The sequence below is a fragment of the Chroicocephalus ridibundus genome, chromosome 7, assembly GCF_963924245.1.
Source record: "Chroicocephalus ridibundus chromosome 7, bChrRid1.1, whole genome shotgun sequence".
In the NCBI taxonomy this organism is placed as follows: domain Eukaryota; kingdom Metazoa; phylum Chordata; class Aves; order Charadriiformes; family Laridae; genus Chroicocephalus; species Chroicocephalus ridibundus.
The window spans coordinates 50,157,521-50,180,165 of record NC_086290.1 but is presented as its reverse complement, the minus strand read 5'-3'; the positions used below and the strand labels follow the sequence as shown (position 1 = coordinate 50,180,165).

The 22,645-nt window shown below is 58.3% G+C and overlaps 1 protein-coding gene across 12 annotated transcripts in view; it reads left to right on the top strand.

The window, feature by feature from the left end:
* The first annotated feature begins 5,204 nt into the window (after positions 1 to 5,204).
* RAP1GAP2 (RAP1 GTPase activating protein 2) overlaps positions 5,205 to 22,645 on the top strand; it is an 86,880-nt gene continuing 69,439 nt past the window's right edge. For 5 of the 12 annotated variants that reach the window (XM_063340326.1, XM_063340323.1, XM_063340328.1 and 2 more), the window contains exons 1-2: positions 6,204 to 6,403; positions 8,886 to 9,002. In XM_063340326.1, coding sequence (XP_063196396.1) covers positions 6,354 to 6,403; positions 8,886 to 9,002 — 167 coding nt within the window. In that variant the 5' untranslated portion in view covers positions 6,204 to 6,353. Of the gene's footprint in view, positions 5,357 to 6,091; positions 6,404 to 7,185; positions 7,203 to 8,863; positions 9,003 to 13,496; positions 13,793 to 13,868; positions 13,888 to 22,645 lie in introns of those variants that run through there. The other 7 variants (XM_063340327.1, XM_063340340.1, XM_063340338.1 and 4 more) reach the window with 7 other exon arrangements.

Genomic DNA, 22,645 nt, shown 5'->3' with positions numbered 1-22,645 from the left:
GTGAGTCAAAAAAGAGCTTCCCAGAAGCTGTGGTCAGAGAGAGGATGAGAAATGGTTGTTTACTCATGTGGTTACTAATTCTTCATGCCCTTTTGTGTGTGATATGCAAGAGCAGCTGGGGCTCTACTTTCAAAGACGACTAAATTCATTGCGCCTCTTTTACAGCAGGGGAAGCTCAGATGCGGTGGCCTGTTCCATTTGCATGGCAGTGAAGACACAGAGAAATGGTAGCATCCTCCCCATCAGCTGACAGTCTGCTGACTCCCGTTCTGTTAAACCAAAATCTGCCACAGAGAGTGCAGTGCTCCTGGTCTGATGCTCAGCTGCATTGTGCTGCCATCCTCACATGAAAGCTGCTGCTGTTCTGCCTATATCAGTCTTCAGTATATCCATCCCCAGTGCACAAACAGCTTGGGAATGTGTTGTAAGGCGGCCCAGGGGGTATGGTTTGTGGTATCATTTTGTCATCCCATGTCCTTACCTCCCCTTGGATGCTTCAGACCTCTGACAGTGCCTGTGCTGGGCAAAGTGATCGCGGGTGTGCTGTGGAAAATGGTCCTGCCTTGTGCCCGCAGGAGAGCAGGCAGAGAAGAGCATACTCCAGGTGTAATACGGTGGGTTTGCAACATCCCTGCACTGTAACAGATGAAGAATGGATCCTTACCTGATGCAAAGTGGCACGGTACAGCCTGGCTTTGTGCTGGCTGACAGCAAAGGAAGGCCGGGCTTATGGTTAGGGCTCTTCTGTGGAGAGTGAGTTTAATTCACACTAAAAGAAAAATCATTAAATCTGGAGAAAAGGTGACCAGTGAGGTCTGATGGTCTGCACGTTCACACACAAACTTCTGATTTGCAATGAATTATTCAGACATCTCTGCTTAAGGCTCCAGCCAGCACAGTTGAGAGCCTCAGTGCTTCCTAATGCTCATCCAGTCACGCTGACTCCTGTGTGGCCTCCTTTCAGCTTGTTTTCTCTGAAAAAAAGAGTCCTTCCTGCAGTGACAAGTTGTTAAAAGGTGAAGGTTTTTTGTGTGAAGAAGGAGAGAGTAGACTTTCTTATTCAGACAAGTGTTGTCTCACTAGGAACACCTCACCCATTTGTGACCATCAGGTCAACACTTGCCAAGGTGTCATTTGTCCCTCTCAGTGCAGTTCGCTATGTTTGGGGCTGGGGGGGAAGCTGTTTTTAATGTCTCAGTGTATCTTCCTTTAACTCATGCTAACTTGAGTAGCAGTGAATTACAGACGGGGAGGTGGGGGGAAGAGGGAGGGGTGATTTCTGAGTGCATCATGTTACACCAGGTTTGTACAATTTTCATCGATTTTCCACTGAATAAAAGACAAGCCTGCAAACAATCAAGGTCAGGCATTTGGGGACAGAGAGCCGCCTCTGTAAATGAGGTCATCGCTCCAGGATAGAGCTGTGCTGCGAGGGAAGGCAGCGGAGCACAGCACATCCTCTGCACCCAGCGTGGCATAGGATAAAGCCGGCTGCCTCTGCAGTGATTGCCTGGCAGCCTGGATTCAGCCACAATGCGCCCATGCTCTTAGTATTTCCCATCACCTCTCTCGCTTGCACTCATCGTTCCACACTGAACTGGTTTCACTGGCAGATCTTTGCTCTGAGAGAGCTGCTGTCAGCTCTTTTTGGCTGGGACATGACCTGGCAGTCCCTTAGCTAATGCCTCCAGCAGCTGCGATGTCCTGCACCGCAGTTACACTGCGACCCTTCCCCACTCCCGCTTGCTCTGAGAGACAGGAACCGCTTCTCTGATGGGCCTGAGGTGGTTTGTGAGCAATATAATCAGTCAAAAATATCAGGAATGCTATTTCAGCTTCAGGAGGAGGTTGTGGGGTTCCTTGCTGCCAGCCCGGGTGTGTGACCGAGCTCCAGAAGGCTGTTGGGCAGAGCCAGCCTGCTCCTTGCCTGTTGTACACCAGCTGGGACACATCCAACTGCAAAGAGGGTACCAACAGTACCGCTCATGGTGACCCCGTGGGTGCAGGCGGGCACGGGAGCAGCGAGGTCGCAGTAGGACCCACCCGAGTGCCTGGGCCCCAGGATCCAGGAGAGAGATGTGGCTTTTCCCCTTGGAAGCCGCCCTGGCGAGAGGATGGTGGAGATTGCAGAGACTGCAGATAGCACAGGCAGGGGATGCAGGCGGCAGCAGCAGCTCTGCCGCTGACTGCAGCTCCGGGCCCACGCTGACCTCTAGCGACAGCAGTGCAGGCAGCAGTGCAGGCAGCAGTGCGGGCAGCGGTCGGGCAGCAGTGTTGGCAGCAGTGCAGGCAGCGGTCGGGCAGCGGTGCGGGCAGCAGTGTTGGCAGCGGTGTGGGCAGCGGTTGGGCAGCAGTGTGGGCAGCGGTGCGGGCAGCAGTGTTGGCAGCAGTGTGGGCAGCGGTCGGGCAGCGGTGTGGGCAGCGGTGCGGGCAGCAGTTGGGCAGCGGTGCAGGCAGCACTGCAGGCAGCAGTCAGGCAGTGGTGTGGGCAGCGGTGCGGGCAGCAGTTGGGCAGCGGTGCGGGCAGCACGGCAGGCAGCAGTCAGGCAGTGGTGTGGGCAGCGGTGCGGGCAGCAGTTGGGCAGCGGTGCGGGCAGCAGTGTTGGCAGCAGTGCGGGCAGCGGTCGGGCAGCAGTGTGGGCAGCGGTGCGGGCAGCAGTGTTGGCAGTGGTGCGGGCAGCAGTGTTGGCAGCAGTGCGGGCAGCGGTCGGGCAGCAGTGTGGGCAGCGGTGCCGGCAGCAGTTGGGCAGCGGTGCGGGCAGCACTGCAGGCAGCGGTCAGGCAGTGGTGCGGGCAGCAGTGCAGGCAGCAGTTGGGCAGTGGTGCAGGCAGCAGTGCAGGCAGCGGTGCAGGCAGAAGTGCAGGCAGCGGTGCAGGCAGAAGTGCAGGCAGCGGCAGCTCGTCCAGCCTCCAGGGCCGAGCACCACTGGGCTCAGCCAGCCCAGGCTGGGGCCCCTCGTCCTGGGTGGCTGTGGGGGTGCTGGGGGAGGGATGGGCGCAGACCCTGGGGGGCAGGTCTGGTGCTCGGGGGGACGCGGCACCAGCACCCAGGTGGACATGGCTGTGTCTGTGTGTGTCTGTCTGGGTGGTGTTTGAGCCCAGCCCTCGCAGGCTGCAGCCCTGGTGCAGGCAGGGCCTCCCGCAGCATCCCAGCTGGGCACCCTGCGCCCCACCAGTGCGTTGGGCAGGTGGGGGGGCGGCTGCGGGAGGGCTGGGACTGGGGGCCGTGACTGTGCTGCCCTGCAGAGGCGGCGGCTGCAGAGGGAATGTGGCACGGGGGGAGTTGTGCTGTGAGTCACTGTCTTGCTCAGGGGCTGTTTTGTGACACTGTTTTGATCCCAGCTGAGACATCTGTCTGGGGAGGGCACATAAAGACAGCAATTGTCTCACACTCCACTCGCTGCACCCGGGCAGCAATTGAGGCTGCTCCGGACCACACATCCCCCTTTCCTCTGGCTGCATGTCATGGTTTCAGCTCAGATGGAGTTAAGTTTCTCGCGAGCAGCTGGTGTGGGGCTGTGTTTCAGATTTGGGATGAGAGTAGTGTTAATGGCTCAGTGGTGGTTTGGGTTGTTCCTAAGCTCTCAAGGCCTTTTCTGCTCCTCACACCACCCCGCCAGCGCTGGGCTGGGGGGCACAAAATGCTGGGAGGAGACACAGCCGGGAGAGCTGATCCCAACTGACCCAAGGGACATTCCATACCGTATGACCTCATGCTCAGTATATAAAGCGGGGGGAGAAGAAAGAAGGCGGGGACAGTTGGAGTGATGGTGTTTGTCTTCCCAAGTCACCATTACACATGATGGAGCCCGGCTTTCCTGGGGATGGCTGAACACCCACCTGCGATGGGGAGCGGGGAATGAATTCCTTGTTTTGCTTTGCTTGAGTGTGTGTGGCTTTCGCTCTACCGATTAAACTGCCTTTATCCCAACCCACGGGTTTTCTCACTTTTACTCTTCCGATTCTCTCCCCCATCCCACTGAGGGGAGGGAGCGAGGGGCTTCGTGGTCCTGGTTGACGGCTGGGGTTAACCCCCAACGCTGCAGGAGGAGCTGAGGGCCACGAGCCTGTGGTGGTTACGTGCCGTGCATTCGGTGGGACGGCTCATAGCAGAGGTGACTGACACGGGATAAAACAGCCGCTTCCCAAAGCAAGCGCGCATCTCCGTGTGCACTGAAGCTAAACCTTCGTCCAGCACCTTTCTAGACTAACTATGCAGAATGCTTTTAGACCACTACTTTCCCCTCCACCTCCCAAATTAATTATTAGGGGATTTTTTGCATTTAATTTAAAAATGAATTTAGCTTTGCCTCAAATATTATTTTTCACCCTAATTGAAATGTAGTGTGTGCACGCGCCTTCTAATTGTTTTTAAGAACTTAATAAGAAGCTCCTTAAAGTGATGGAGGGCTAAAAGCTAGAGGGTTTTGATAAATTTAACATTAGCTTAACATTTCCACAGGGATTTGAAAATATCAGACTTGTGAGGATATTTGCTTGAGCTAAGTAATGCAATTTGTCCTTCTTCAAAGAGCTGTTGCTCTGCCCAGCTGCCAGCGGGGGGGACGATGCTGGGGAAGGAGTCGGGGGAGCGCGGTGCCGTGACGCCCGGCTGAACGGGGCAAAAGGTTGGGAAAAAACGGGCCAGATCTGCCAGCCCGGCTCTGGCCCCACAGGGACGCCCGGCCGGCACCAGCACAGCGCGGGCAGCACAAAGGGGCACAGGAGAGATGCCGGCTGCATTAGGGTGCACGTGCTATGTCAACACTCCAATTTTTGAAATTTCTTATTATTTTACAACTTTTTTCTTTTTTTATTTTTTTTTTTAATAAAAGGTTTTTTTATTCTTCAGGTCTCACAGACAAGGCTCCTCTGGCCCCACATCCTCGCTGGGTCCCATCGCTGCCTCCCACCCGTGACCTCCCACAGCGGGTGCAGGCACCTGAGATTCATCTGTCAGGACTGAGGCTCTCTCTGCGCTTACAAATGTGAAGTTCAGCACGGCTCTCAGGCTCTGCAGAGCGGGGATCGGATTTTTTATCTGCCTTTGGCTCCGAATCTGATTGCGAGCAACCCAGCCCAGCCAGAGCTGGTGGCTGCAGGCAGCTGATAATGGGGCCTCGCTGAGGGGCAAGCTCGCTCGCAGCCTGGCTTGTTAAAGTATGATGATTTCAGTATCCACAATTTCCTGGTCATAATTTCAGCCGAAGCACGCAGCTAAGGACCAAGCTACCAGACCCCATGGCAGAGCGGGCTGCCAGCGGCCAAAGCAGTGCGCGGACACCGCCTCTCTGGGCCGGCTGCTTCCTAACAGCCTTCAGCCCATGCTTGCAAGAGGAGGCAGCTCCTCCAGAGGGTGTGTCACTGACCGGAATTTGGGAGACCCCCGGCTGGTTGGGCTGTGGGTGCAACAGCTGAGACTGGGAAGCTGTGATATTATGTTCTTAAAGATCAGAAAAGTAAGGATATAGGGCCAGAACATAATTTTTGAGAAACAGCTTTTGGTGTGATTTGAAGCTCCTTGAAATAACTTCCATATACACCCCCAGTTTGTTTCCCGAGCACTACGGGCCATCCGTAACTGAGCACACCCTGCAGCTCCCGGGGCAAGCGGAGCCTCGGCGCAGGCAGATCCCAGGGTTTGGCTTTGAATTTATGGGAGAGTAATTTTCACGTGGCGCTCCTGGACTTCACGCAGGCAAGTTCTGCTGGGTTATTTGTTTGTTTTCAAGGGTGAGCAAGGACCGGCGAGAGAACCAAGGGGTGGGCTCCAGCTGGGGGGGGCTCAGGCTGGGCGAGGGGAGCCGGGCTGGCAGAAGCCCCGTTTCTGTGTTGATTTCCAGCGGTGACTGTTCCCGAGGGACTCTGTGACACTCGGCTCAGCCTTGCTCCAGGCCTTTGAGAGGTGGGGAGCCTGCGTTCCCCGGAGGCTGTGCCGGCATCCCCGCAGCCGGCGGCGCGGAGCCCCCTCTCCCGCAGCCAGGGCTGGAGCCGGGGCGGCGTGTGCGGCCCCGGACCCCGCGCCCTCGGGGCTGCCCGCGGCCGAGCGCCCGTTGCGTAACGCTTTGCGTAACGGCACGGTGATGTGATCCCCCCTCACCTTCCCGGCCCGTGCCCCCGGGTTCCCTCCCGGTGCCGGAGGGGGCGGGAGCGCGCAGGAGCCGCCGCAGCCGCCCCAGCCCCCGCGGGGCCGGTGTGCGTGTCCGAGCTCCGGCGCTGCCGCCGGGCCGGGTGGCAGGGGGGGTTTGCCGGTGGGGGTCCCCCCCTTCCCCCGCGGGACTCCCCGCGGCCCCGCCCGCCCTGCGGCAGCGCTCCCCGCCCGCACCGGCCCCGGCCCCGCCACCGGCGCCGGGATGGCCTCGGGTAAGGCGGCGGGCGAGCGGCGCTGGGAGCTGGTGCGCTGGTGAGTGCGGGGACGGGGGGAGCGCCGGGGGGGTCCGATCCTGGGCTGGGGGGTCCCGGCGGGCTCGGGGAAGGGTGACCTGGCGCGGGGGGATAAGTTTGGAAGGGGGTCCTTCCCGGCTTTGGTATGAGGAGGGGCGCGGGGGGGTGGTTCCTAGGCGGGGGGAGTCCCGGCTGCTGAGCCAGGGGAAGAAGGAATCCCGGGCGGGGAGAGCTCCGGGGTGGGGGGACCGAGCCCCCGCGGCCCGGGGTACTCCGAGGGTCGCAGCGTGGTCTCGGTGTGGGGCTGTGGTGGGTCCCAGCGCGGGGGGGGGCACACCGCCCCGGGCAGTGAGAGGGCGGTTCGGGGCTGCGGCGGGGGATCTTTGGCGTTTGGGGTCCCGTGGAGGTAGAAGAGCCGGATCCCAAAGCGAGATCCTGCCTGTGGGAAACGGCCCTGCCCGCTGGGGAGGAGCGGGGGGAGCAGCAGAGCCCCGGTCCCGCGCTCGCTCCTGCCCCCGGGAAGTCTCCGGGACAGGCACGGGATGCTCTGGGGGCACCCTGGCTGCTGTGGGGGTGAAGGGTGCTGGGGCTGCTCCGGGCTTTGGCGTGCGGGGGTCTCCTTCTTCCTGCTGGGGAGGGGGGGATTGCAGTGACCGGAGCAGCCGGGACAGGCTGACATTGGAAACAAGCTTTCTCTGTATTTTTTTATTTTTAATTGTGTAGTTTGTGACGTCCAAAGCTTGTGACTTTTGAGCAGGGCGCTGTAGCGATGCCAGGCTGTGACTGGGGTGACTCCGGTTACGCGCGGAGCTGCTGATGTAAGAGCTGGGCCCGGGCCCAGGGCTCGTCCCGTGTCCCCACACCGGCCGGGCAAGGAGCGGAGCTGGGCTGGATGCCGGAGCTCCCAGATGTGGGTGGGATCCCTGCAAACCCGTGTGAATAGCCAGAGTAGAAACAGTCAGAGGATAACTCTAAGCTTGTGAAGCCTTTTTAAAAAATTTATTTATTTATTTATTTCCCCCCCTTCCTCAGCAGCCTGGGGCACTTTTTTTTCTTGCACACTTAGACCCAAACTGTTACACTGGCTACTTGGCTTGTCCGTTCTGCCATCCCCGATGCCTCCCCCCCCACCTCCGCCATTCCTTCCCAAAAGACATTCTGGCTTGCCTGCCACTACTTTGTGCAATATTATCACGTGCGAGAGCTGCAGGGGAGCACTGGGACTGCACCGTGCTTGGTTGCTTATGACAAGAAAATTAGCAGGTCAGTCTGTACCAGGGACGCTCAAGGAGCCTTTAGGGTTTCCTTTTGGCGAGAGCAGGAGTTCCTGACTCCCACACTGTCGCTGCCCCCCAGCCCCAGCAGGACCCCGCAGCCCTGGGTGAGTTCGGGCAGGTGGCAGAACCCAGCAGCAGCAAATGGCTCCAGCCCTGGCCCTGCTCGTCAGTGCTGTGGGGTGGCTGTGGGGAGCCTGTGGCACTGTGGTGCGTCCCCTTGGCCCCATCCAGGCAGCGTGGTCAGATCCCTGCGGTTAATGGGGGGAACACACTGCCCGGAGCGCCCACATGCCGGGGAGCGGGCAGTGAGCTCATCCTGGCCCTGCCTGAGGTTCGTGGATGCTGCAGCTGTGCGTGCGTGTCTCTCCAACCAGTACTACTGGGGCTTTAAATAATTAATTGCTTGCTGATGAAATTTCACATTCAGAGTGGTTGTTGGGATGGCGGCAGGCAGCAGAATTGTGTTCTAAAAGATGGGAACAACTGCTGTTGCCGACATTTTGCTCATGTAACAGGGAAACTGTACTTCTCTAAACAAAATAATGACCATTGATTCATCACTTGAATATTACTTAATAAGCCTCAACAGCTGGCCTGACATTCCAAATAACATTAGAAAGGCATTAGCCTGGTCTTGGAGCCACTGATAAGGCTGGGGCCAGCGCAGGAGTGGCCGCGCGGGAGCTGTTTGAGGAGGCTGTGCCCCAGGGTGTGATGCTGAGCCGGGGGCGGGTGCTGTACCTCTGCCTCCCAGGGTTTTACACGGAAGTGTTTGCTCTTTGCTTTTCTGCGCGTGGGGGTTACAGGTGCACGTGGGTCTGGCCTGGGGGGGTCCCGTGTCCTCTGCAAGGCTCCGTGCTGCAGCCGCTCGCTGGGGAGCTTGGCTGCTGCCCGTGCTGGGCAGTCAGGACTGTGGCTCTGGTGGTGAGGGGCCACTGTCCCCACTCCTGGGGGACGCCCTCGAAGGGATGCCCCAGCCCAGCCGTGGCTGTGTGCCCGTGGGAGCACCATCTGATGGGCAGGGAGGGACGGGGACGGTCAGGGATGCAGACAGATGGGGCTGTGATGTCGTTTTGCTGCTCCCGCTGAGGAGCGCGTTGGTGGTGCTGCCGGGCGCAGGGCTCCGAGCAGCGCTGCTGAGCCAGCCGCTCTCCGCGTCCTGCAGCTCCCTCTCCACAATCCTGCGCTAATAAATATTTCAGTCTTTCTCGCTGTTATTTTTAGGTACGTGAGAGAAGGCCGGTTTCGGATCGAGGAGAGGACGCTGACGGCTTTCCAGTGGTTGTACTCGCCCCACCAGCACCGCATCGTCAGCCGGGCAGACCTGAGCTCGCCCAGCAGGTAAGGGGGGGCCGGTGGGTGCAGGGCCAGGGGCGGTGGGGAGCACTGGCATGTCCCCTGCCAGTGTCACCAGTGGTCTGCTGTGCTGGTGGGACCTGTCTGATCCTCTTGTCACAAGCCCTCGTGGTTTTGGTGTGGGTGTCCTGAGCCTCAGCCTGTCTCTGGAGCCCTGTGAGTACCCGAGCATCTTGGGCTTTGCTTTAAAGTAAGGCTCCAGATGCAGCGGTCGCAGCTGGGAGCTGCAAACACCATGTAAGCATCCCTCCGGTTTAAAGCAGTGGGAAGGGCAAATTACTGACTGCCCCCCCAAACTTTTATTTTTAAAACCCCCATGCTTTCAGTCAAGCACACGACCTTTTGAGGACCTGCTTCATGCATGCGGCACACTTGGGATAAAAAACCAAACTGGGAGCCAGGGGCCACCTATCTCCCAACTGTAAGTGATCTCTGGAAAAATATTTGTTCTGATACCCCGATTTGGTTTGGTGCTGAAACCCTCTCCTTCACAGCTCCTTGAGAACGTGTCTCGGAGCCACATCCCAGGCATGTGCCGTGACTCTCCCTGCTGATGCATATGCATCGCTGTCGGTTCGCATCCCAGCGTTTGGTGATAAAATGCCATTAACATAAAAGCCTTGCGGGCCTCAAGACACATATCGCGCAGTGTCTGTTTTCCTGCCTGTGAAGAGCTCTGAAACACCCCCAGCCCCCGGGTGGCTGCGCGGCTAAAAGCTTTTCCCTCTTTATTTCAGCAGCAGTTTTGCTCCAAGAGCCCTTAGAGCCCTGAAGTATTTATCTCCCCGGAATCTCACGTACCAGAGGGACAGCGGGAGACAGCCGGGGAGGGAGGGGTGTCCAGGATGGGGAAGGGCTCCCCGCAGGGTGGGGGGGTCTCCGGGTGCTGCTGATCCCCCAGCTGGGTGGGGAGCAGGGAGGAGGTGCCCCACTGCCTTCGGCGGGAGCTGTGGTGTGTGCGTGTGCCATAGCCGGGCGATTCCCCGGCCTGCTGCCGGAGAGGCTTTCCAAAAACTGAAATTACCATGCTGGTTATTGATTTTAACTAATTTTTGCAAATTGCTATCAAAGGCTGCATTAATCTCACCCCTGATGCACATATATCATGTGGCACGTGGGACTTAAATGCGTGTGATATCATTTATAATTAATGTTAAGTAGCATTGGGGTTAATTCCACTGGATTCATTTGATTTCCCCGTGGGCTGGGAAGTTACCTGGAGAGTGTGTGGGACATCAATGGCCAGCTACGAATGGTGCCTGTACCCCTCTTACGGGGATAAAATCTGGGGCTGTTGCCCCGGTGGAAACTCCAGCCCCGGTGGAAACTCCATCTGAGTGCTGGGTTTGCCCAGCTCCGACCCCAGGGCAGCCATGAGCCCCCCCGGGGCAGTGCCCGCAGCCAGGGGCAGGGCACGGAGCTGCCCTGGGACGTGCCATTTGTGCCAGCAGCGGCTCGGTGGGACGGGAGTGAGGAGGGAGCCGCGTAGGGGATGTGTTACTGGCTTTAAGCCCCTCATTTGTTACTGGCAGCAGCGGGGTGCCCTGCGCTGTGCTGGCCTGGCATGTCCCCGCTGGCGGGGGGGACAGGGCACAGCGAGCGGGCAGCCATGCCTGCCTCCCAGCGCCGACGCTCGCCTGGGCTGCGGCACGTTCCTGCGCAGGCTTCGGGTAGGGAACATTTTAGTGCCTCAGATGGCACGCTGACACCGGGATGCTCTGTGGCATTTCAGGCTGTCACATTATGTATCTGTCACACTAATCGGATCGGTGTCTCTATTTTGCACTTGTTGCTATTTCTTTGCTTAATGGTAGTGACACAGCCGAGCAAGAGGATGGCTGATCTGATGGGGGTGGGTTAATGTAACAGGTGCATTTTATTTTTATTATTTGTACACATTAACGTACACATCAGTCCCACTTGAGCAGCACTGTCTAGAAGGATGAGAGCATGGGTGCTGTCTACAGCTCATCAGGCAGCCAGGCAGGCTTTACACCAGTCCCCCAGCTGTGGTGTGGTGCCTGGAGGCTGAGCAGCCTGGAGCTGCTCCGGCTGGGATGGGCCTCTCCTTCGGCACGGGAAGGCTTTGGGCAGCTGGTCCTGGCTGGCCGCTGCCAAGGAACAGCGCGGTGTCTGTGGCTGTTTGCAACGCAGAGCAAACCTGGGCGTAAGAGGCAGGGTGGTGTGGTTGTTGGTGTGGTTGGGAGTGTTGATCTGCTTGAGGGTAGGAAGGCTCTACAGAGGGACCCGGACATGCTAGATCGATGGGCCAAGACCAACTGTATGAGGTTTAATAAGGCCAAGTGCCAGGTCCTGCATTTCGGTCACAACAACCCCAAGCAACACTACAGGCTTGGGGAAGAGTGGCTGGAAAGCTGCCCAGCAGAAAAGGACCTGGGGGTGCTGGTGGACGGCCAGCTTAACATGAGCCAGCAGCGTGCCCAGGTGGCCAAGAAGGCCAACAGCATTCTGGCTTGTATCAGGAATAGCGTGGCCAGCAGGAGTAGGGAAGGGATCGTGCCTCTGTACTCGGCACTGGTGAGGCCTCACCTCGAGTGCTGTGTTCAGTTCTGGGCCCCTCTGTACAAGAGGGACATTGAAGTGCTGGAGCGTGTCCAGAGGAGAGCTACCAGGCTGGTGAGGGGTCTGGAGACCAGGTCATATGAGGAGAGGCTGAGGGAGCTGGGCATGTTTAGCTTGGAGAGGAGGAGGCTGAGGGGAGACCTCATTGCCCTCTACAACTACCTGAAAGGAGGGTGTAGAGAGGTGGGTGTTGGCCTCTTCTCCCAGGTGAATAATGACAGGAGCAGAGGAAATGGTCTGAAGCTGCGGCAGGGGAGGTTTAGATTAGATATTAGGAAGAATTACTTTACTGAAAGAGTGGTCAGGCACTGGAACAGCCTGCCCAGGGAGGTGGTTGAGCCACCATCCCTAGAGGTATTTAAAAAACATGTAGATTTGGCACTTCAGGGCATGCTCTAGTGGCAGAGATTGTAGGGGGGTTTTTTTGTGTGTGTATGGTCGGACTCAATGATCTCAAAGGTCCTTTCCAACCATGAAGATTCTATGAAAAGGCTGCGGTGGCTGTCGGTCACCTCCTGCGAGTCCTGGCCTGGCCAAGCCCTGTGGCCACTGGCAGGGATCGGGCAGCATGGAGGCAGAAGGCTGGGGAGCAGCGCAGGGTGAGGGGGGCTGCCCAGTTCAGCCCTGAGCGGCTGCGGTAGCTGGAATCGCCTGCTTCGAGGTTTAGTGCTGTTAAACAGATGGCAGGGCTGCCAAGAAAGGGAATTGCTTTGGTTTCACTGAATCTCTTTAGGAACCAGTGGGACCAAAGCGATGCAGCTCGTGAGAGCCAGACTGAGCTCCGTGGTCTGGGCTCGTCCTCTGGGCTCTGCGTGGGGCTGAGGTAGATGCCCCGTGAGCTAGAAAGGATGGGCCCATTGGTGGGAATGGAAATTTTGGCTTTGCTTTCAGTGGGCCCAGATTTTGGCCCTGGAAGCTCTTTTATCTGGTCCACTCTGTCTTTAATTCAGCCGTAACTGATGAAGGGGCTCACATGTAAGACTAAGATCTACTTTCAAAGCTGAATCCAAAGAGGGTAACTCCATATTCTAGATAACTTTTTCATAAAAAATCCTGGGCTGCATCCCCAGCAGCGTGGGCAGCAGGGCGAGGGGGGGGATTCTGCCCCTCTGCTCCGCTCTGGGCAGACCCCCCCTGCAGTGCTGCCTCCAGCTCTGGGGCACCAACAGCAGAAGGACACGGAGCTGTTGGGGAGGGGCCAGAGGAGGCCCCGGAGATGCTGGGAGGGCTGGAGCCCCTCTGCTGTGAGGACAGGCTGAGGGAGCTGGGGGGGTTCAGCCTGGAGAAGAGAAGGCTCCGGGGAGACCTTAGAGCCCCTTCCAGTCCCTAAAGGGGCTCCAGGAAAGCTGGGGAGGGACTCTGGATCAGGGAGGGGAGCCATGGGACGAGGGGGAACGGTTTTACACTGAAAGAGGGGAGATTTAGATGAGATCTGAAGAAGAAATTCTTTGGTTTGAGGGTGGTGAGCCCCTGGCCCGGGTTGCCCTGGAGGTGTTGAAGGCCAGGTTGGACGGGGCTTGGAGCAACCTGGTCTGGTGGGAGGTGTCCCTGCCCAGGGCAGGGGGTGGAACGAGATGATCTTTAAGGTCCTTTCCAACCCAGACTGGTCTATGATTCTATGAAAAAACAGCCCTTTCAATCTAAAAGCCCCAGACAGGTTCAATGATCAGGATCCTCAGCTTTTGCTGGTGGGTGTTGCTCCAGCGATGCTACCGGTGTCCTCCCCCTGTGACTAACCCTTGCCCAGGAGCCCGTTGCGTCCTGAGCTTCATATTCTTTCCTTTCCCCCCCAACCAGGGACCCAGTCCCAGGGGTTCCAGCCTGCTGATGCGCTTCACCCGACCGGTGCTTAGTCCTCTCCCGCGACGTGGCTGAAGCGTGGGGGTGTGAGCAGAGCAGGCAGGGCTGCGGGCAGAGCAGGCAGGGCTCAGGCAGGGCTCAGGCAGGCGGCTCTGCCCCGGCAGCCCCCGCTCGCTGCCGGTGGGAGGCGGGCAGGCGGTGCGACCCTCCGTGCCGGCGCTCCCCCCGGCCGCCGGGGGTGCGATATCGGCGGTGCGGGGCTGGGGGTGCGATACCGGCGGTGCGGGGCGGGGGTGCGGGGGTGCGGGGCTGGGGGGCGCCGCTCCGCCCCGCAGCGCCCCGCGGCGCGCAGGCAGTGCCGGCTCCGCACGGAGAGCAGCGCGGGGAGCAAGGTAAGATGCTCTTCAGTCTCGCTAAATCTGAACCGCAGCTGCAATATATAGCGGTATTTGCATGGCGTGTGGGGACTAGAATATAAATATCCAGGGTAAGCCTTTAACAGAAGAGATTTAAGTCCGTATTTGTCCTTGTTTTTACCCTGGATGGGCTTGTCTGAATGCAAATGTGAGGCAGCGCCGGGAGATCTATTGTTGAAATGCTTTACGATTTTCAGCTTCTCTGTTTGCATGTAAATATGCAATGACTACTTTAGGCATGTCGGCTTTGTGTGTCGGGGGCTTGGGGACGGGGAAGGTGGGATCCGTGTGCCGGTGTGACCGCCGTGGTGACTGCCAACGCTCATGTTAAATATTGAAAATTCAAGCAGGCAACTTCAAAAGGTCTTCAAAAGGTGCTCTGCGCCCATGTCTTTGGGGGGTTGGTGGCGTTAGCGCTTGCTCTACGCAGCTCCCCGGCACGGCTGCCAGGGGTTACGGTCCTGCCTTCGCAGGGCACCTCCTTTGCTGAGGAGCCCCAGTTTTTTTTGTGTTTGACAGAAACAGGGCACAGAAGGAGGTTGTTCTGAGTGCCCTGTTTGCTGGGGTGACCCTCCTCCCCTCTGTCTCTGAGCGAGATCGCAGCTTATCTCTGCCAGGGAGGCAGCGTAATGTCTGCTCACAAGGCAGAGCATTCCTTTTTATCCCGCTCGTCTCTGCGGGCAGAGCACCGTTGTAACCCGCTGTGCGAGCTCCGCGGGGCTGATAAGGGCTGCGCGAGCATGTCGCCTGCATCCCTGGCGTGTAGAGGACGTGAGATGGATCCTGCCAGGTACTGCCTTATTTCCTCATCTTCTGCACAGCTCCGCTGTTTTATTTAAGACCGCTTGTTGTTTTAGTAGCACAAGGGACATAATATCTGTCCACACGGCACGATTTATTGAGGGTTGGAAACACGCCAAGGAGTCTAAATTCAGATTCAACAAGAAGCGTGATACCAGCCAGCAGGCTCGCTCTCTGCATACACCAGCTTTAACAGATATTTCCTTCTCCCTCGGCTGCTGGTTCCTCTCAAAGGGCAGCTCACGATAGCCATAGCAGCAAAACTGCTTTTTTTCCTCTGCTTATGTTTGTTTTATCATCCTTCCTTCCTCATCATCCCTAAGCGTATCCGTATGGTAGCGGGGTCCTGGAGGCTGCTCAGAGAGTCCCTCCGTTGCTGTTGCCTGCCGTGTACCTGAAGTCAGATGCTCTGGTTGTCGTTAGCAGCTGCTGTGGAAACAGGAACAGGACTTCAGCAGCAACAGTAGGAAGAGACATTTTTTCCAGGAGCTAAAAACAGCTCATTCTCCCCAGACCTCTTTCCAATTTCGTGGGGGTAGATGAATCCCTGCTTAGAGTTAACATCTGCCTCCAAGTTGGATGCCAAACCAGAAGAGCTGTTTCTTGACTCTAATTTGAATTTAGCCCAGCTCTCGCAAAAAACACCCAAAATGGTGGAAAAAACCAGGTGATATTGGCAAGATGTAGCAGGGGTTTGAAAAGCTTGGGTCCAAATCCTGCGTGTCTTGTTTGCAATATTCAGATGGAGCCATGTACAAGTTTGGCCTTGAATCTGAGCCCTGGCTGCTGCCTAAATCTAATCCTGCGCCAGCACATCTTGGCTTCGGGCAGTCGCTGCTTCCCAGTATGCTGTGGGAGGGCTGGGGAGGGGGCTGTCGGGGGCAGCCCCCCCGTGAGAGCGGGGTGCGAGGGCACAGGCTGCTTCACCCGGCCCAGCTCCCTGCTGCTGCAGGCAGCGTCTCCTGCCACGTCTCCACAAACATGCTGGGCGTCACTGAGGGTTTTCTTTACTTCTGTTATTAGGAAACAGTTCCAGAGACTGTTTGTATTAAAGATTAGAAACCTCCTAATTTCCAGCCAAAGCATGTTCAGGTCTATCTCATACCCATGCTTTCCTTCCACCCCCATGTTTTGCTGGCCCTGTTTTCTAGTTTCAGCAGTTCTTTTTCTGTCTTCCCACAATTTCTTCATAGCCTGCAGTCGCAGCCCTTCCCCGTGTCATCTGGGCCAAATGCTCCGCGGTTCCCCTGGCCCAGCCACGTCCCCCACCGGCCGGAGCCTCTGGCTCTTGGGGTGGGGTGTGTGCAGCAGGCTCCCTCCACGGGTCTGTAGGTGACTGGACACGTAGGTGAAAACCAGCAGGAATGGTGTTTTGTCAGTTTTTGCCCTAACGCACCCTCCCTCCATCAGCCCCTGCGGTGCCCGGGCAGGTGGGCGATGAGCTCCTGCAGGCAGCAGAGCAGGGGACCAGGGGACCGTGGTGTGGGATGCACCGTGGATGTGCAGGTAGCCATGGTGACGGTGCCCAGGGACCTGGCCCCGGCCATGCCCAGCTGCCTGCCTGCTTGCCTGCCTGCATGGGGCTGCCCCTGGCCACGGAGGGGACGCGCTGGGGACAGCAGTGCTGGCCCTGCCCGGGGCCAGGCTGTCTCTGGAGCATCCTGAGCGAGGCACAGGCGCGTGTATCGCAGCACACCGAGAAACCTTCGTGTGGGATTCTTGGGGGGTGTGTGTGTGTGGACATGGGTGTCTGCTGCTCGTCCAAAGCATCCTCCATGCTGTACGTGCATGGGGACATGGTTGGAAGAGGTGGGGAAAACAGACACACAGAAAATCTGTGTGCTCGAGCAGGCTCGTCCTAGAGAGAGAGCCTGTCTAGGGAATTCCATCCCCTAGCTGGCAAGACAGGGCTCTAAAATGGGTGGACCTGAGAAAACAAGCAACTCTGCATGTTAAATTCATAGTGGGCTGAGAAGAATTTAATGAGCCTGGACGCCTGTGTGATGACTTTCTGTTCATAGCACTGTGATCAGACAAGATCTGTGTCGCTCTGCAGTAAAGAGCTGCCTCATGCGATGCTGGGAGAAACCAGTTGCTAATGAGTGTCAGGCTGGGTAACCAGAGAGCATGTGTGTATCCAAAATGCGAACGCTGGGGATGTTCTTGGTGCCGTGGGGTGCTTGGCCCTCGGCAAACCCAGTTACCCCCCAGGGAGGCCCAAAGGCAGCAGCCAGGGACGCGGAGGGTTGTATCCGACTCCCCGAGGCTTCGAGCAGAGTGAGCTTCAGAGGGATGGGGAGCTGCTTGCTCCATGTGTCAGGAGAGCGGGGTTTGCTCCTGAATGCGCAGCCTAGACCAGGCTTCTCGCCTCCCCTCTGCTCTGCCTGGGAGCAACGAGATCAATACTGCAAAGAGAAGATGAATTAGCATCGATGGACTTCAGATCCAGAAACAGTTAAACACGTTGATTTCTGCTGATGTTACTGTGCTGAACCAACCCAGGTTTGGCAGAGTTTGGCCTTGTCTTCCTCCACAGTGGTCCCGCAGATGCGTTTGCGTTCCTGCCAGAGCCTTGCTCCCACCCACCGTCAACGTTTACTGGGACATGTGTGCTGGGGGGCTCGGGGATGGCCCTTTCTGTGGTCCCCAAATTGGCTGATCAGAGTTTGCCGGTGTCTGCTGGTCATTGAGCTGCCCTGTTCAGGGAACGCATGGCGTGGGGATGCCTGCAGAGATGCACGGGAAGAAACCGTCCCTCTCCCCTGCGATGGACGGTGGGTTTATCCTGCCGGGGCGGTGGGTTCCCCAGGTCCACGGGCTGTGGGACAGGATCCCCCCCTGCGCTGGGCTCAGTCAGTTGCTGCAGCCAGCGGGTTCCTCCACCTCTCATGGTGACCTTGGAGCAGCCTGGGGCTGTCCGTGCCTGCCCCAGGGCCTCGGTAGGGTGAGTGGCTGTGGTGCCGGCCGTGCCATTGCCAGTGCCTTCAGCTCACAGCGTGCAGAGAGCCGTCTGGGGAGGGCGAGAGCTGCTCCCGGGGGTGGAGAGGAGCGGGGCTGCTTGGGGCTGGATGCAGCCCTGTGCAGCTGAGTCACCCAACCTTTCCGTCTCCGATATCCCTGTGCAGCTCGGGGCAGCAGCGCAGGAGCTCGTTACAAACCTGGATGCTGCAGCTGAGCCGGGGCTGCTCTGCTCCGGCCGAGGGGCAGGCGCTTGGCCAGTGCTCAGGGGGGCTCAGCCGGCGCCTGTTGCTTTCCTGGGGTCCCCTCCTCTGCTGTGATCCCCAAGGCACAGCGAGGCGCTCCTCAGGCCACCGGGAATGCTCGTGGTGCAGTGCCTGGCTTGCGGGGTCTGGGCATGCGCATCCCTCTGTCGCTGCTGTCTGATATGTGACATGTCACAGGTTGAGCAGTGGCTTCCTCCAAGATCTGTTTTTTAGCCATTTTCATAGAACCGAGCAGGAGAGATCAGATCTCTTTGGATGTAGGGGCGAGTCTGTGAGCCGTTAGCGGTGGCATGTGCCCTGGGGAATGTGGAAGAGGAGCCGGAGCGTGGTGTGCAGCGTGGGCTGCGCGAGCCTTGGCCTCCGGGCCTGATCCAGCACTAGATCTGCCCCTGACACGCAAACGCTGTGGGCGGAAAATGAGCTCCCCGGCGCCCTGGCCCCAGTGTTCGCCCTTGTCATTGCCACATTTCGGATGTCCCCGGTGGGCTCTGCAGACCCTGGCAGGGCAGGAGGCAGCTCCCCGCTGCCCCTCTCCAGAGGCTCACAGCGATGCTGAGCGGAGCAGGACGGGGCGAGCGCAGCACCTGAGCTTTCCGTTGCTTTGGGGCATCTGACCCGGCGTCCCCTCCACATCCCCAGAGTGGGGACCCGCAGCCTGATGCGTGGCTGGCACCCGTGGGCCCTGGGGGTCCGGTGGAAGCCCTGGTGCCTGCAGGAACCGGAGCCGTTGGCCGCAGGGTCACTGCAGCTGCTGGGTCCTGCCAGGGGACGAAGCGGACATGCACTTGCAGCGGGGAGGCTGATGTGCCCCAGGGCATCACCTCTGCTGTGCTGCTGGTGCACAGACCGGTCATCAGCCTGGTAAAACCCTGGCGCTCAGGACGGAGGCACGGTCTGCCCTTCTCCCCGGGCACGTTCAGCACACTTTTTCTCCCTGTTTTCTGTTCCTCAGGTTAGCAGCACCTGGGGCAGGTCGGCTGTTCTTAAGCAGGCGGCTAAGAATTCACATGCTGAAGTTTCTCTCTTTTTCTGGCCAGCTGAGCGTTTTGCTGGGAATTAGCTCTTCATTTCTGTTTGCATGTGTTTGCAATTCTTGCTCTGTTCTGCAGGCTGATCCTCCCAGTTAAAGCTCAGATGTATTGAGCCCTCCCTAATGAGTTTAATGAGCAGGCTGTAAATAAGCAGGCTGGGGGCTCAGCTGCTGTCTGGCCCTTGGGAGCAAAGTGGTGCGTTGCGTTGCCGGGAGGAGGTGCTCCTGGAGTTCCATGGGACTGGCAGAGGTATGGTGGGATCTCTGGAAGCTCTCGGCTTTACTGTCCTTCGGCTGAAGCCCATCTCTTGGGTGACAAACTGTGCTCCCGCTCTGCAGTGCGGTGGCGGGGGCTGAGGAAGCCCCATGGCAGTGGGTTAGTGCTGCAGACCTGTTGGCTACCGAGCAGCCACATTTGGGAGCAAGCTGGGTTTTGTGGGAAGCTGCTGGTTAAGGCATTGAGTTTCTCACTTTGTTGCACTTCAGCAGCACCACAAAGGGGCGAAAATGCTGTTAAAAATATTCCATGCTCTGAGTCAGAATTAATTCGGACACTGTTTTCCTTTGCTTTGTACGTTGAGGCTGATGATATGCACAGCGTGTTCTTCCTGCCAGGACAAAATCTAATATTTCTGGGTGCCCACAACCTTCCTTAGAATCATAATAGAAAGATGAATACCCTCAGCGCGCCGCATGCAATATTAAAGCACTAATGATGCAATCAGTCTCCCTTAGCCCCAGTAACAAAGGAAAGAATTACACTGCCCTTCCTGGGCATAATTCCGCTCTGCGGCGTGAGCTCTGCCTGCCCAGGAGACGGGTACCCGTGCCACCCCCTCCTCTGCTCGCGCCTGCTGCTCGTCCCTTGGCAGGGGTAGTGCTGGCCGTGCCGGGGGCTTGTGTGGGCAGAGGGTCCCCCCCATGCTGGCGCCGGAGCCCCTCATGAGCAGTTCATCTTTCTATTTCTGCCCAAATTGCCGGGCTGCCAGCGGGAGCGGAGCAGCAGGTACCGTCTGCTGGGGGCTGAGCGGTGTGGCTGTGCCTGGCGGCTGGTGGCCTCACTAGCCCGTCTTGCCACGGCTGGTCTGTCTACAGGAGACTGGGCTGGCAGCTTCAGCCGCCTGGGAGGAAGGTGCCTTTGGACCCTCCTTTCTCCTGCGCCGCGGGTCCCTACGTTCACCAGCGCTGTGTGCACGGGCCTCTGGATGCTCCGGTTGCGGGGGGTCTCGCTGGCAGCCGCAGATGCCGTGTCAGGGGATTTGGAGCCCCGTGGTCCCCCATTAGGGGACAGGAGAGCTGAGCCGGGCTGCGCGGAATTGGGCTGTGTTTCCTTTCGTAAACAGAATCGCAGCCCAGCAGTTTGTGCTCATTAAGCTTTAATGCTGTGCAGTTGTCAGCTCGCCGCTCCCGGCGCAGCCTCGCGCGCCCTCCCCTCACGTCTTTTGTTGTGCCTGGTTGTGGGGTGCGATGGAGCTGCCGAAATGTGGGCGCTGCTCCCCCTGAGCTGCTCCAGGGAGATGCAAGCGCCTGGTGCTCCAGGAGAGTTTGGTTTTATTAATTGGCTTGTTAAACAATGGGGCACGCTGCCGTGCGGCACCCCCTCCCCGGTGTCACCGGTGGGCTGGGGCTGCTCCCCACGACCGGGGGGGGTCAGGGCGACAGGGGCCCCTGGGAAATGTTAATTTTGTCTGGTGCAGATGGTACCAAGGAGGCATCTTCCCCCAGGCCTTTGTTTCTTAATTTGGGCTGATCGCTTGTGATTTGGCTGTGCCTGCTTGAACAGGAGGAGGGTTTTTTTTCCTTTCGTTTTGGAGCCCGACTGCGTGAAACACCTCGGGGGGCAGAGGGGAAGCGAGAAAATGTCATTGCAGACAAACTGTTTCTGGACGCACCCCCGTGCGGGCGAGGTGGCGCTGGGCAGGCGCTGATGCGACACCCTGGAGCTGAGGGAGGCTGGTGGCCTCTGCGGGCTTAGAGTTGGGTCCTTGGTATATTTTTAACCTTTGCCCAGTTCAAATGCGGTTTGTCACTTCTATCTGTGGTGGCCGGCACAGTCTTTGCGGGGCTGCCGGGCATGTGGAGATGTGGAGCAGGGTGGGCTCTGCTTCTGTCCCCACCAGCCACGGGCATCCCTGGGCACTGGTCCCGCTGGCGCGGGGCGAGGTGGGCTTTGTGCAGGGGATGCCACGCGCCTCTCCTGGGCAGTGGGAAATGGAGACAATTTCCCTGTGGCCTCATTGAGGTCCTGCCCTCCCAGGCTACGGAATCCCGGGGGAGGTAGGTGACTTGCTCTCAGTGTGTTAGCAGAACTGTTGTGCCAACAAGGCGTAACAGAGACCTGCTGGAGTAATTTTGACCTCCTGACTGCACTGACTTGCAGTTAACGAGGAGCCCGGCCCCGCGCTGCTGCGCGTCTCCCCATCGCCCTCCCTGCTGCCGTGGTGCCTCCGACAGCCCTCAGCCGGAGAGTTCACCTAAGGACTGGAGCGGCAGAGCAAGGTGCAGTAATTGGTGCTTACGGCACTGCAAGGGTAAACGTTTAAATGGAGAGTCCCAGGAAAACGGCCATCCCTTCAGGTTGTTTTTGGTGTGATGCCGGCCGTAGGTTGATGCTTGCCGCGGCTGCTGTCGCTACATGCCACCGCACCGCTGCGCGCGGGGGCTGCGGCAGCCGGGGGGGTGTTGTGATGCACTGCGGAGCTCGGCCGGGCGGGGAAGCTCCCTGCTTTTATTTTCAGGCATGTAAATCATAAGCAGCTAAGTAGAGCCGGGCAGAAATCAACTGGTACGAGTGTAAGGAAGACGTGACCTGGGGGAAGATGAAGCGAGGGGATAACGTCACGCTGCTATTGATGCACAGCTTTAACATGGAGCGTGCAGGCCAGAAACAAATGTGCTCCAAGCAACTGTCTGCTCCAGATATTTCATGGTACCTGAATTATGGCCTTCAATCCTACATCATGTTTGGGATTTTTTTTTTTTAAATAATGTCCTTAAGAGCTCTAAAATGCAAAGGATTTCCATCTCTTTAAGGAGAGATGGCTGTGGGCAGGAAAGTAGGAGTTGAAATAGCTGGATTTCAATCCAAGCTTTTCCCTGGAGTTGAGTGATTTCTCTCTCCAACTCCCTATTCCCCCCACTGCTTCTTTCACACATCAGACAGAATCCAAATGTCTCTCAATTTAAAGCTTTTGGGTGCTTGGATGGGAGTCTGGCTCCTGCAAGTGCCAAGCGCTGGGCTGAACTGCCCGGAGTCTCCCAGGAGCCGTGCGAGCCCGGCTGTGCTGAGTCGAGGGGGTGGTTTCTGGGTGTGCTGGGAGTTATTGTAAATCAAGGGAGCAGGAGGTGAGCGTTCAAGTAGCCGAACCAGTAGGACCTTGGCAGTCGGAGGCTTCCTGCTGGTCTTTGAACTGCCGGGACGTTGGGAAGCGAGCTGTGGGCTCCTGTACCTCGTGAGCACAGTGGGTGATGTGCGGCCGAGCAGCTTGTCCCCTCCTGGCTGCGGTGTGAGGTGAGGCTCCAGCGTCGCCCCGGTGACACCCACGTTGTGGCCACGGGGCAGCGCAGCCCCTCCAGCTGTTGAGGGGTGCTCGGGGATCCCACCCTTCCTACAGACTTAGACCCGCGGAGGGTGAGCCCCCACTGCATCCCAGGCGGGCGCTGATGGCTGGTGTGGGGGGCGGAGGGGGTGAGGGTGGCCACCCGGGGGGGCACCACGCGCGGCCCCTGGCACCGGGATCACCTCCCCACGGGCCCGAAGGCTGGTGCAAGGAT